Raw genomic sequence first — 13,766 nt, forward strand, 5'->3', positions numbered from 1 at the left:
CCTCCCTCCTCCTCCTCCAACATCTTATGCTCGCACCACGCGCATTCCCGTCATGAGGATGGAACATGCGGAAGAGGCCATTTCCTCAGCTCAGCTTTCCTTCTGTGGGAGAGCCTCTGCCGCCACTGTGCTCCCCTTTAGACCTCCTTGTGGCTCGCATTGGATCTCAACCAACTCTGCATCTGCATCTCTGCTGCGCTACGCTGCCTGCGCCTTTGGCCTGTGTCGGGCGTCGCCTCAAGCGGAGCCTCTGACCATTTGCTTTCACTCTGGGCCGCTCTGGGCGCGCCCCCCAGCAGTTATGTCATATCTCCACTGCACCCGCGTGGCGCCGACGTTTGATTGGGGGAGTGGCATGTCATCTTGCTTCAAGGGCCTCTTGAGCCCCTGGTCGCAGTCCCATGTACTAGGGACAAGTACGAGTACTTCTCACCTGCAACTTGCAGGGTTCTCTCCTTTATCCTGGGCTGTTAGTGGACGCCCATCCCGCCCGAACCACCGCAAGATGCTCCAGCTCGTCTGTGATGGCCATGATCTTCAGCATCTCTGGCATCCCGCTGCGCTTCAAAACGACCAACCACTGCCAAGACACGTCCGGGCTACCTCACTGCGTCACTCTACGATAATGGACATTGGATAATGTGGCCATTTCCGTATCGATTTTCATTAACTTACAGAAATCCCATCAAAACTAACTCGACTGTAACAGTCGATCTCTTGACCTCAAACCCGGTCCAGCCCGCGGATAGGCGACTTGTTACCTCCTATCCAAAGGATTTCGAGAGCAGAAGACACTGCCCTCCGTGTCATGATGTTTGTCCCGCAGAGGCCGCTGGCCAAGAGTCTGGGGCGGTTTTGTAGAACCTGAAGGAGACATGGCTGCACTCTTCGTCCACTCAAAACGTTGCGCCGCTTACAGATTGAGGCGCCTCTTGTCCAGGCCCCCTGGTCCATCAGCTCTCTCTGGAAAATATGGCTTGTCGGGACAGCCAGTGTCTTTCAAGAGCTGCAAGTTGGGATGGAATGCCAATTCATTCTGACAGGTTCTTGGAAGAGACATATTCTACTCGGGCTGACACTCAAGACCGGTGCGGTTTCTATTTTGATGGCGGCTGTCGTACATGGATTCACGATAGGAGCAAAGTCTAGACCCTCAGTGGTTCGGCGCCGACATCAGCCCCGTTCAAGGACCCTTTCATCCTGCCGGATCCGGCAATTTGTCTCTAAAGACATACGACGTTCCCTTCAACCCACGAACTACTGCACGACGACATCGTCGCTGCGACCATTGTCACAGACAGACACGGCTCAGACCATGTTCGCGCAACTCGCAGGTGGTGCTTCGACCGTGCGAGGGCAGCCCCATGAGTGTGTTTCATGGCCTCTGAGAAAGAATTGTGATGGATACCGATTGAAGTTTCCACGAGAGTGCGGCTTGGAGTGCTTGCATCATCCCGTGGGAATCAACAGAGCAAGGGTCTAACAGACGAGAGCCAGGGTCTCATTATCGCGCCCGCGCACTGGCCATAATCTGGCATCACCATCCTGATCCTGTCCTGTCCTGTCTTGGCCGAGTCATGCCGCCTCGAGTGTATTGTCCGATGCGAGACATGATTGAGGACCGTGTTGCACTCTCGGTCTGGGGAACAAAAAGTGCCGTCGCGAAATAACGATGTGAGCCAATGTTGAAAATCCTCAGATGAGATCCATACCATGCCATGTCCCACCTGGAGAGAGGACTCTGCTGCGGCCGGGTGGGTCTAGCGTCTCGTCTTGAGTGAGTACAGAGAACCATCAAGTCCCCGGATCCAATGTCTTGACTTCACCACTGGCTCATCTACAGAGGTCGTTTCACCAGGTCGGATGATTTTCGAGCCTCGTCCGGCAGATGTGAGGGAAGAACCGGTAAACCATGTCCGCACATCGGAGGTCGACCATCACCTGCTTCGGATGTCGTGAGATGAAGTGCGCGACGCCGGCTCGGGGACGATCTAGTCTTGATGCTAACAGACGGAGGATCTTGGGTGGGTGGGATAGACCGCCCAGTTCAACGAATAATCGACGATACTGTCCCTCCCAAACTGCTTCATCTACGTGATGGCGTTGGTTTGCCGTGTCGTGGGTTGACGGCGACGGCTGAGCCTCCTTTGACCCTTTGCGCTACTGGCGGTTGTTCTAGAAATCGAGACACGGTGACCAATGATGGGTGCCAGGTGCATCCTATGCCAAATTGAAACGAGGGGCACATGACGCTTGACGGTCGCATTCCTCTCTCCCTCGAAGCTACGGGAGGTGGCAGCTCGGGGGAAGACCGTGTTGGATGCTTGGGTTTGCTGATATTGGCTGGGATATCGGACGTGATTCGCCCATCCTCCGCTCACCGCTGCTTGACCCCCCGCGACATCCAAGTCGTCCAACCCCAGGATTTGAGCATCACATACAGGAGACCGCAGGACATGACACCCTCAGCGATCTCCAGTGCCTTAGTACATGTCACGATGCACCTAAAAAGATATTCTGGCTCATTCGCGAAGCATCACGCAACACACTCACGCAGGTGTATGGCCCTGTGTCGTCTCAACTGTCCTTGAGGGACACCGTCGGCGATCGACCGACGAGGGACGACACTACGGCGCGTATCAGGGTCTCTGTTCAAAGGTCCAGGCCCTCTTTCGCTAGAGGACTCTACCCCTCGATCTGGTGGGGAATTGTCCAATCTGCTTGGGCGACATGCCACCTCTGCATTTTGAGAGTCGATGGGCTGCAAACCGACGCGCGACAATGATGATTCTGCTTCTTAGGGGGCACACCATTCGTCGAGTTCCAAGGAGCACGAGGGGCACGCATATCTAGAGGGGATCTGGCGTTGGTAGTGAAAAAGCGAGTGAGCAGACGTCTGATCAGATGGGATGGTCCAAGTGAGCTCTCCTCTATTGTTCGCAAGCCACTCCGCCGATGCGGCTATCTGCATATATCATGATACTGCTCCAGATGTTTGGGCCCCTGCTCTCAAGGGCGAAAGTGATTGCGTGGAACCATGTTTCACGAGCGCCTGGAACAGTCACTTGAATGGGCGCCGCTGTTCTGTGACAAAGGCGGATGCGTATTCGTTTGGGGCACAAAGACAGTGGGTAGGGAGGCATGTTGCATCGCCCACATACCGACCGGTCGACGAGAAAAACGCTCCGAGGACTTGGGCTTGAAGCAAGGCACAGAGTGGACCTTTACTGCAGGGCTGGTGCAACTGTTGGCTTGCTGGTGCTCGGCGGTAACATGACTTCGGACTTGCAACATTGAGGCAACGGATATCGACAATGAAAGATCACGTCGAGCCTCCCTCCGCTTACACCGAGCCGAGCACACGACAAGTACGAGTACTTCGTTGGTTTGTGGTCCCTTTTTTCCTTTCAGCCCTCGGAATGTCTTGTTGGCTATCTGTCAGAATCTGCGTGGGCGCCAATAAGAGAGGCAGCGCAAGGCGCGTCGGCCACGAATCTTTGTCGCGCGCAGCTTTCTTGAGGTTGGAGTTCTGAATCTGGTCTTGATCTTCATCTTGACAAGAAGCACTTCCAAGGTATCGGCCGCATCGTTTCCACTGCACTAAGCCCCCCCAGGTCAGGGTCCCTCGTCCAGGGTGGGACGCTCAGAGGCTCACCGCAAGCCGTAAAGGGCTGACCCAACCAGGAGCACAAGCTTGATGACGTCGATGAGCCCACAACAGCTGCTGACAGGCATCTTTGTTTGGACTTGGGGACCCTCCGGATGGAGTTTTACAGATGTCGGCAATTCATTTCTGATAGAGCTGACATGACGATGGCGCAGGCTTCAATGACAAGCCTAGGCGATGGTGTGCGCGCGGCTACGGCTACGGCTACGACTCTAAGGTTTGGACCCTGATTTGCAGGGGAAGGGGTCCGAGTGTTTTGACGATGGCACAAGGTATTGAATCCATGTGCCGGACAGAGTTCGATTATTCTCTCGAAAGATGTACATGCACGATAAAATTGCCATGGTTCACTCATCATGGCTCGATGGCATGATCTCAAGGCGCCCGCCGCCGTCCAAACTCGAGTGACAGCGCGCGCGAATCGCTTGATTTGATGGGCGCCCACAAAGCAAACATGGAATCGAAACCCACGGCGCTAGGCCCCGCCTGTGGAGCTTTCGACGTTGCTTGCATTGGATCGTCAAAAGGCTGTTCAGCGAAACTGTCAGGGATAGCCTCGTCTGCTGAAGCTGGGAAGAAGGGTGAGGCTGGCTGACCGCTTCCCATTAGACTGGACGACGGATGACGACCTTGGTTTGGAGGGGTAAAGATAGGTATCGAGGGGCTCCAAGTTTTTGGATAGGTACGTCAAAGAGGAAATTTTCAACTTTTTTTCCAACCCCGCCTTCGGGATATGTTTGGATCCTGCTTTCGTCATGCCGAAGGACAGATTCCATGTTGGTCATTGCTGCTGTTGCTTGTGCTTGTGCTTAAGCGGCTTGGACTAACCAATCTGAGGAGATAACTGTCCATGTTGATCATGGACCCCTCAACGATCGTGCAGGGACTTGTCTACGATGTGCCAGCCACTCGCGCCATGGGCGTTTGCAGTCGAATGTCAGTGCCGGCGCCATCCTCGACCCTTTGTTTCGACGGGTGGCTTTGCGGCAAATCTGACTCCCTTTGTGAGAGGTCATGTAGTGGTGCGTGGGCTGATCTGGTGGTGGCTGACCAAACTGCGTGTAAGTCGAGTCGAGTTGAACGACACGCCAGTTTGGCTTGGGGGCCCGCCGCTCTGGAAGATCACGAGGGGTCTTTGAGATGCAAAGTGCCGCAAACATGGACTTGTTCCATCGACGTTCCAATCGAGATGTGGAGATTTCCAACTTTCCATTCAGGGAAAGAGGGCGGACGAAACGAGAGCCCCATGTATCGTCTACCTGGTGGACTCTCACCCCTCGAGTCGCATCTCATCTGTGGAGTTGAGACGTAGCATGTAGCTTCCATCATACGTGATGTCTATGCTGCAGAAGTTGGGTCGTTTGCTCGCCTCGATCTTGGCGGTGTGTTGTTAAGCTGAGCGATTTGCTTACCTGTGGGAGCATCTCGGAACCGCTGGGAAACGTTGCTGCTTGTATGCAATCAACTCCATCATGGCGATGTGCCGTTGCTCGCGTGCCCGATGGATCGGGCGATCCCATCACGAGGGATTGAAGAGACTGATGTGGTCACAGAGGAGTTTTCTGTATTGCGGGAATATTCTTCAGGAACATTACAGTCTGTGGCTGTGCTCCCGTAACTGAGAAGTGAGGCTATGAGGCTCATATTTTGGATGAAGACTTTTCATACACGCTTCTTACACGGTAACATACAGGGTAGTAACACATCTCGGCTCTCACGCGGTATATCACGGAGTCGCCGTCTCAAAGTCCTCTTCTATCATGATACTTACAAGTCCCCCGAGTGTCAATTAATCTCGATCTCCAGGATCTTCTCCAATGTGCGGAACCTATCATGTGCAAAGCCCTTGGTCACGTCCACCTTGTAGTCCTTGCCGTTCACGCAAATAATGCCAAAGCCCATATCAGTCCAGGCCGACTTGATTCCGTTGAACATGGCGGTCACTGCTCGACCAATCCTGCGGAAGGGCATGGTGAACAAGTGCTCCATGTCGAACTTGCGTAGTGCCTCTCGCTTGACCTCGGTCTCACGCTCCATCTCCAGACGCTTCAGCTCTGGCACGTACTCGCTTGGCAGCGAGAATCGACTCTTGAGCCAGACCTTGTCCAGTGGTGCTGTAACAACCTTGGGCTGGAGCATAGGCAACATGCGCTTGACAGTCACCTCCATCTGAATAGGCGCAGGGCCGATGCCCACGGGGCTACCGGCGGTGGGTGCGAGCTTAGCAGCCTGGGCTGGTAGGATACGGATACGGCCGACGATGTTGGGAGTTTTGGTAATGAGGTAGAAGCCCATAGAGACAAGCAATAGGTAGGAGGCGCCGAACGTGTAGCCGACCCATTGCGGCACACCTTCGGGTTGGTTGACAGCCGTCTTCGCAGTGAGAGCCGTCCATGTGAGAAGAGAAACACCGCTCGTCCAGCAGCCAAAGTAGAACCAGAAATGTGAGGGGCCCTCGTAGAGGATCGTCGGGGTGGGCTTTTTCGCGAGGCTCTTGATGAGGGCGTACTGGCTCGGGGAAGCGGCCGTTGCGGGAGGAGTGCCGAGGACCTGCGCAGTCCGGGTGGATCTGTAGCCCGACTGGGAAGCCCGGGCAGCTCGGCGGAGGGATGTGGTGAAGAGGCGGGATCGGAGGAGGGCGGATTCGGCGGCGCGGGGTGCGAGGAGGGGCCGGAGACCGGGGAGGCAAAAGCCCCTTGCGAGGCTGGCCATGATGGGGCTTGTGTCGTTTGAGCAGAATAGACGGGTACTGTCGAGGCGTGTAGTATGTTTTATGGGTTATAGAGCGTTCAATTGGGTACGTGGCGTCATAAACTCGCACTCATGTGTAATATTTTGCAGCCTCTCAAGTAAAAAGTGAAGCTATCCAGAAATTCAACTTTCAATCGAGCTAAACCCATCTGGGATTGAGCGGAAATAAGCCGGTGATCATTTTGGCGTGGTCGGGTTGCGGCAAAATGTCGTCCGAGGGGGATGAGGGAGGGCGACAAATTAAGTGGAACAGTTGAGAGATATACTGATGAGCTTGGGTGTTGAGCTGGTGAAGCCATCTTGGTGAATTCTTATTAAAAAGTCGGAAGAACAAGATTTAGGCATACTTAATAGTATTTATCAATATTAAAGCTTTTAAGTAGTTAATGAGACGATAATTTAAATCGTGTATAAGTGACGAAAACCGTTAAGAAAATGTTAGTTTTCTGTCCCCTGCGTTCCTAAGCTTCCCGCCAAAAAAAAACGTCGCCGTATCCACTTCAGCGCCGCCATCCCAACAGCTTCAGCTTAAGAAATCCATCCCTCCAACACCCCCCGAGGCCGCTCCTACGTGCCCTGAATCCCCTCCACAGCCCGCCTCACATCGCCGTCTCTCGTCCTCAATTGAGCTGTGTGCAATGGCATCTCTCGCGGCAGCATGCAGGGCGTCTGCCCGTGTCGTCGCTACCCGTTCCGTCGTCGTCGCTCGTAGTATGTCGTCTTCCTCCCTCTCGGTCCCTTTTGTCGCGCACCGACTAACACATGGTGACCTTTTTTCCTCTACCGTGTAGCCTTCACCACATCGACGCGATGCTTCGACGCTCAGAACTTTACCATGCCGGCCCTCTCGCCCACCATGACCGAGGGTAACATCGCCAGCTGGAAGGTCAAGGAGGGGGAGTCCTTCAGCGCCGGCGACGTGCTGCTCGAGATCGAGACCGACAAGGCCACCATGGACGTCGAGGCCCAGGACGACGGCGTTATGGTCAAGATCATGACGGCTGACGGTAGCAAGGCCGTTCAGGTTGGATCGCGGATCGCCGTCATCGCCGAGGCCGGAGACGACATCAGCTCACTCGAGATCCCCGCCGACGAGCAGCCCAAGGCCCAGCCCAGCCAGGCCAAGGAGACCGCCCCGACCGAGTCTAAGCCCGCCGAGAAGAAGAGCGCACCCAAGCCCACGGGCACCGGGACATACGAGCACAAGTACCCTCTCCTGCCATCGGTCGGACACCTCGTCAAGGAGAAGGGCATCAGCGAAGACGATGTCAAGAAGATCAAGGGTACTGGTCCCCACGGCCGGTTGCTCAAGGGTGATATCCTCGCCTACCTCGGAGCTATCAACCCCGATACCCCCGCCGCCAACGAGTCCAACTTCAACTCCCTCGTCCACCTCGACCTGAGCAACATCAAGGTCGCTGAGAAGAAGGCACCCAAGGAAGCCCCCAAGGAGGCCGCCCCTGCTCCCAAGGCCCCTGTGATCGAGAACCTCGAGCTGTCTATCCCCGTCTCCCTGTCCAAGGTGATCGAGGTCCAGAACAAGATCCAGGATACTCTTGGCGTCTTCCTGCCCATCTCTACATTTGTCGGCCGCGCCGCCGAGGTCGCCAACGACGCCCTCCCTGCCTTGAAGCGTGCTCCCACCACCAACGAACTCTTCGACCAGGTTCTCGGCCTCGACAAGGTCAAGGCTGTCAAGGGATCCCGCGGTGTCTACCTCCCCCAGATCTCCGCCATCCCTCCCGCGTCGCTGCTCGCCCCTAAACCCGCCGCCCGCAAGCAGACCGACATTATCGACATTCTTGCCGCCCCCAGCAAGAAGGCCGCTCCCAAGCCCGCCACCATCCGCACCGTCCCCGGCATGTCCAGCGGCGCCAACATCTTCACCCTGGTAGTCCCCAAGGCCGAGGAAGAGCGGGCACAGATCTTCCTGGAGCGCTGCAAGGTGATTCTTGAGGAGGAGCCCGGACGGCTGGTGTTGTGAGGTTATAAAGATTCCCTGTAATATATCATTTTCCGCTATAGACCATGGCTAGTAATTGCGCTTGGACTCTTTTCTTGGTATGTTTCCTGACAGCTAGCCGCAGGTGTCTTGAGAACATCCGTCCATCACGGAGCAGTGTCTCGGGCAGTCATCTATTACTTATGCCTGGATATCTAATTGAAAGTAACGTTATGAACGAGTCTTGTTGCCACAATTATCTCAGCCCTACGTGATTGGGTACATTTGAGGATACCAGTGAACGCTCCAACTGTCAGGATTCAAATCATATTTCAGGTCCTCGAACCAACTGGCCCTTGCTTTCTCTCACCAATCCAATAGCTGAATGTTGTCCCAGGACGCCTCATGCCCTTGGTGCCTGGGAACCTCCGACGAGTTACGGCGGAGTACGGCAGAGTACGGCTCGGAGGCCCTTACACCGAGGCAATAGTCTCTATCTATTCAGAAGCGAGCCCCAGGTCTCATCCCTACACCTCCTTGAAAAGAAGGAATCTCGTAAGATGAACCATTCGTCCAACGATTTCTCAACGTCCTTCCAATTCCAGTAGATACACCAATGTTGTCCGTGTTGGTTGCTAACGGGGGGCGGCGTGCAGGGTACCAACATGTATTGAAACCCTCCGAACCTGCAGTGCCAAGAATAGACACATCACTAAGTTCAAGGGGATGACATCCGCAATTTTGGTCAATGATTCCTGTGGGCGTGGAGACGATCTTGCCAAGGGCAAAAGCAATATGGTAATATCCCTTTGGGTTGTTGGTGCTTGAATCCATGTGATGCCGACGGCCTAGATTCACGCAATGGTCTGTCTCATGCCATGATCTTGTGTTAATAACTTACTTTCTGGCCATCAACACAGCTTGGTTCGAGATTGAGTTTAAAAAAAATGGCGAAATTATCAACGGCTGCACATGGCATCTCGTGTTGGTGTGATCGAAGGATGAGCCATGCCGTTGACTAGTGGAAACAGCTTGCGCGTCTTCATATGATGACTGGCTAAGAATATGGCTTGCTGCCGTTTTTTAGTGTATTGGCTTTCTTGGTGAGTTTCGTAGCATAATATTGCGTCAGGACTGGGAACTGACAGCTGCCATCGACTGTAAGTTCAAGTTAAAGCCAAGGCGACCAATGGGCTTCAGAGCATGGGATGGCGATTCAAGACCAGGACAAACGTTAATTGCATTGGTCACAACCTGGGCGGAGATTCCCATCTTAGCAGGTGGCCTGGCATAGCTAGCTGAAGGACAATAAGTTGGTGTCTCACTCTTGGAAGATCTGCCCGCATGTAACCCTGGAATCGTTTCGGATGCTCGTCCAAGGAAGCCTCCAACGCGTGCCAGAGATCGGGAATAATCAAGAGCCATTCATGCAGAGGTGAGACAGGCTCTCTAAAGGGGGCGTGATTCACAAACCGACCAGTCACCTTTGCATGGCAAGGTGGTTTGTGATTGGGAAGCTGACATGCCGACTGCGTCGCCCAGGTCAAGTAGGGTTGTAAATCGCACCCAACAGAGACAGCGGCGTCTCACAGCAGCCTTAAGTGTCTCGGAGAGGGGGCTTTGATGAACCCAGCGACCCGGTCGTTGGACAAGACGGGCTCGGGGCATTACCTTGCCTGTACAAATAACCCTGCCTGGCCACAATTACCACCAACAAGCAGCATAAAGGTGGGATGAAATGCAACAGGGTGAGTCAAACCCCTCGCCCGCCGAGAGGACAGGCGGCTATTCGCTGGAAAGTCCTATTCAGGACGCCTCAATGGACCCGAGACCTGGGCTCAGACTTTGATAGAGAGGTAAACCTGAGGGGTAAGGCGGGGTTGCGGAATGCGAGGCAGGCAGGGGGAGAAAAGAGAGGCTCGGTGTGATATCGACAGTTTGGAAAATGCCGCTCCGACGATCTGGGTGTGGTGTTGTGTAAGTCAGGCTGCACGTAGAGCGCAATACTGCATGGTAGGCTGTGATAATGCAAAGTAGGCACTCGTGCGCTTATATACGCGCAGGTAGTGTTTTGTCAGTGCTTCCTTCCTGAGAAGAAAAGGTAGGAAGGAGCGAAATCTCTGTCACGTGGACTTTCGATTGCAAGGGCCTCATTTTTATCCGGCGACGTGAAGAATTTCCTCCCTGGACCAAGTCGACAGCCGAAAACACCATGGGCCAAGGTTACACAATCACCCACTTACTTCGCAATAAACTCCGACCAACACCACCAGGATGCCATGAGATCCGACTAGAAGAGTCCCACTCTGCAGATCAAACCAGTGGAGGGCGACAGGGAACAACAGGGAGCCCCCACATCGCTGAACCCTGGGCAAGGCATGGGATGGATGTGTGTGGACTGTGGTGCAACTCCCGAACCAGCATCTCAGAATCTCTACGGCCATTCCAGGAGATCGTCTTGATCGGTCCATATCCGTCGCAGGCCGTGATCGCTTCATAGTCTTGCTACGCTCCCTTTGACGCAACCTCTACTGAACCGTCCATCATGAAGCCAGTGATATGCTTCCCACGCAAGGGGGCCGAGGACTTGCCATCGAGTTCTGGAAAGGAGTACCTCCCCAGTACCGCCGTCTCAGGCTCTCTCTCAGCTGCTGCAACGACATGCCGACACGCCATGGCAAGCCCTCTGAACGCCACAGGTATCTGCTCGGCCTTTGCCAGAGTCGCTGCTTTCATCACATCGCATAGCATCATGCAACCCTTTCCGAACTGCTGGGACGGCTTCTAGTTGGATGCCGCCCTCCTGCCTTGGTCAGGCGGGTGGGTAGAAAGACCTTGACCTCCCTCACACAGCTGACCCGGGATGCTCACTCAGGTCATTATCCGCACTCTGCTGCTCTCACACTCGCTTGCTTCCGACTTCCGAGTGCTCTACCCGGCCTCTTTGATCAGCTGCCAGTGCGAGATCTCAAGATCAACCGACAAAGACTCACAAACACGGGATCCGAAGGCCCTTGCGCAACACCATCATTCGGACGGGCTCCTATCCTGATCACATCCCGCACCCGTTTACTCCAACTACTGCTTCGGAGTTGAAACTGCGGCTCCCCGACTGACCGGAAGCTCAGTTGCTGGTCAAGGCGACTTGAGTTTGCTGGGAGAAAGGAGGAGTACTTTCACCCATTCGCGGGTGAAGACTCCACGCCTGGAGCAACACAAGCAGTTGTTGCTCTACAGACTCTTCGAATATCTCTCGACTACTTATCATATCCTGCGGGAGAACATTCGTTTTGTTATCATATTTTGACCCTATCTCTTTGCTGCCATATACCCCCTTATTCACCAACAAACTTTGGTGCATACATCCTGCATACATATCCGCGATGACGCGAGCCAGGGTGCGGCCCGACATGCGCAAGAGAGCCGCAACGGCTTGTAACACCTGTAAGAAACGCAAACAGAAGGTGAGAGACCAACCCAGCCAAGAACAAAGCCCCTGTTTCCCGTCCATGAGTTGAGCACATGTTACACAACCGGCTATTGAGCCGCCATGCACTCACCCACCACTTGCATGAAACCCCTGGTTACCTACAACTTCCCAGTCATCCATTGTCTTTCAAATTCTTTCACAATTTACAATTTTCGCTGTCTTTTGCCGACACTGGCTGAGCCCAAAGTCGCTTCTCATACATCTATGCTCGCATAACACCACATCTCCTTATCACTACTAACTTAGTCTTGGGTAGTGCGATTCTCATAGGCCCTGCAATCCCTGTCGCAAGAGAAGAGTGGTTTGTCGGGACCATGGCGACAAAAGTCCAGAACCGAGTAACCGGGTCGTACCGGCCTCGCCATCAAAACGACGCTGTGCTGACCAGTCCCCTGATTCCTCTGGCTATGTTTACGCGGACATGGACTCAGACAACACGGACGATGGACACCACCAAAAAGTCCTGCCAATATGGGTTTCCAGCTCAAACTTTGACCAAGCCCTCGTCGCCTTGAAGCCAGGAGAAGTGGAACTGCACACTGAAGCATGGATGATGCGAGACCTCACTAACAGGGGCTGTGAGTATCTCGTCTATTAAGGCTCTGTTGCTTGCTGCTGCTAACAAGTCCAAGTCTATGTTGGTAATTCCTCGACGTCCTCCTCCCTGGTTGTCATCAGCACTGTCGTGGGGTTCGTTTCGGGAGACTCTTCTTTTACCGACGACCCCGACCGCTTCAAGATGCCAGAAGCTCCCTTTATAGCCCCCTCCTCGCCTCAGACTCAACCATTGCTGCCTGAGATAGAGCATGCTAGGATATTGACAAAGTCATTCTTTGACAACGTAGGTTATTCTTGCTGTGTCCATGCTGAAAAGCGTCTCTAACTCCAACAGATGCAAGGCCTGCTTTGGGTTTTGGACCCGAACTGGACAGACATGGCCTTGACCCGGGTCTACGCCGCGCCAGAGTCTGCTGCCGCTTCAGATCGTTGTCTCGTATATCTCGTTCTGGCCATTGGGTTTACCATGGGCCCAGTTTCCCTGTCTCCAGACCACAATGCTGTCATTCATGAGATGCGTATCCTTGATGACCAATGGGGAGAAAGGTTGTTTGCCGCTGCGAAATCAATAGGAGACCCAATGACGGCCTTTGAGGATGAGGGCTGGTCCGAAGATGGCGGGTTGTGGTCTGTCCAGGCTCTTGCGCTGATGTCGTATTTCGCGTTGCTGGTATCACGACGGAATGCTGCCTATGCGTACTGTGGTGAGTATCATAACATTTCTCGTGCTACAACCAAAGCTAACACAGCTGTAGGAATGGCTGTTCGATCTGCTTATGCCCTTGGAATACATATGGCCCCTCGAACGGATATCTTGTTTACTGACCAGCATGTAAAGCTTCTGAGACGAAACATTTGGAGAAGCCTGTTTGTCCTTGACAGATTTCTCGCAGCATCTCTGGGGCGACCGCTGGCAATGTCAGAACAAGACTGTTCTCACAACTCACTCCAAGTACCAGCGGCATCATCCAATCATGGAAGATCACGTTCCGTACTTGATGCGTCCGTCGAGGTGTGCGATATCATCGGTCAAGTCCTGAATAAGGTCTACTCAAGTAGTAGGATCTGTTCCGAGGCAGCACACGGGATGATGAAGGATCTCGAGGCTTGGTCCAGGCGGAATCCATCGTTGACAAAGCTGTCTTTGCCAACGGCGATGGACGCCAGCGTCTTCGCTAGGGCTTGGCTCAAAGCTCACATCCTAGGCCATTACGCCAATATTCTTCTCTGTCGACCCTTTTTTCTGGACATTTTCATGAAAACAACAGTTAATAAAGACGGACTGATACGGACATGCATGACAAGACCATCGCGTATCACCTGCGAGCTGAGCGAAAGATGCGTATACCAATCGCTTC

General features: G+C 53.9%; 3 protein-coding genes across 3 annotated transcripts; 2 read left to right on the forward strand and 1 right to left on the reverse strand.

Moving 5' to 3' along the window:
- Window positions 1-5,452: 5,452 nt before the first annotated feature.
- NECHADRAFT_79356 (uncharacterized protein) lies at window positions 5,453-6,379 on the reverse strand (the record flags this gene model as incomplete). Its single annotated transcript, XM_003052266.1, has 1 exon — window positions 5,453-6,379. The coding sequence occupies one exon, from the start codon at window positions 6,377-6,379 to the stop codon at window positions 5,453-5,455; it is 927 nt and encodes a 308-aa protein (XP_003052312.1).
- An 832-nt stretch (window positions 6,380-7,211) lies between these two features.
- Window positions 7,212-8,402, forward strand: NECHADRAFT_38763 (uncharacterized protein; the record flags this gene model as incomplete). The annotated part of the gene is made up of 1 exon (XM_003051811.1): window positions 7,212-8,402. A coding segment is annotated over one exon (1,191 nt), but the record flags the coding sequence as incomplete, so codon positions are not given.
- A 3,869-nt stretch (window positions 8,403-12,271) lies between these two features.
- Window positions 12,272-13,448, forward strand: NECHADRAFT_79358 (uncharacterized protein; the record flags this gene model as incomplete). Its single annotated transcript, XM_003051812.1, has 4 exons — window positions 12,272-12,428; window positions 12,483-12,691; window positions 12,743-13,112; window positions 13,291-13,448. 4 exons carry the CDS (start codon window positions 12,272-12,274, stop codon window positions 13,446-13,448), a joined length of 894 nt encoding a protein of 297 aa, XP_003051858.1.
- Window positions 13,449-13,766: the final 318 nt, after the last annotated feature.

This window comes from Fusarium vanettenii (assembly GCF_000151355.1).
Source record: "Fusarium vanettenii 77-13-4 chromosome 4 genomic scaffold NECHAsca_3_chr4_2_0, whole genome shotgun sequence".
NCBI classification, from domain to species: Eukaryota; Fungi; Ascomycota; class Sordariomycetes; order Hypocreales; family Nectriaceae; genus Fusarium; species Fusarium vanettenii.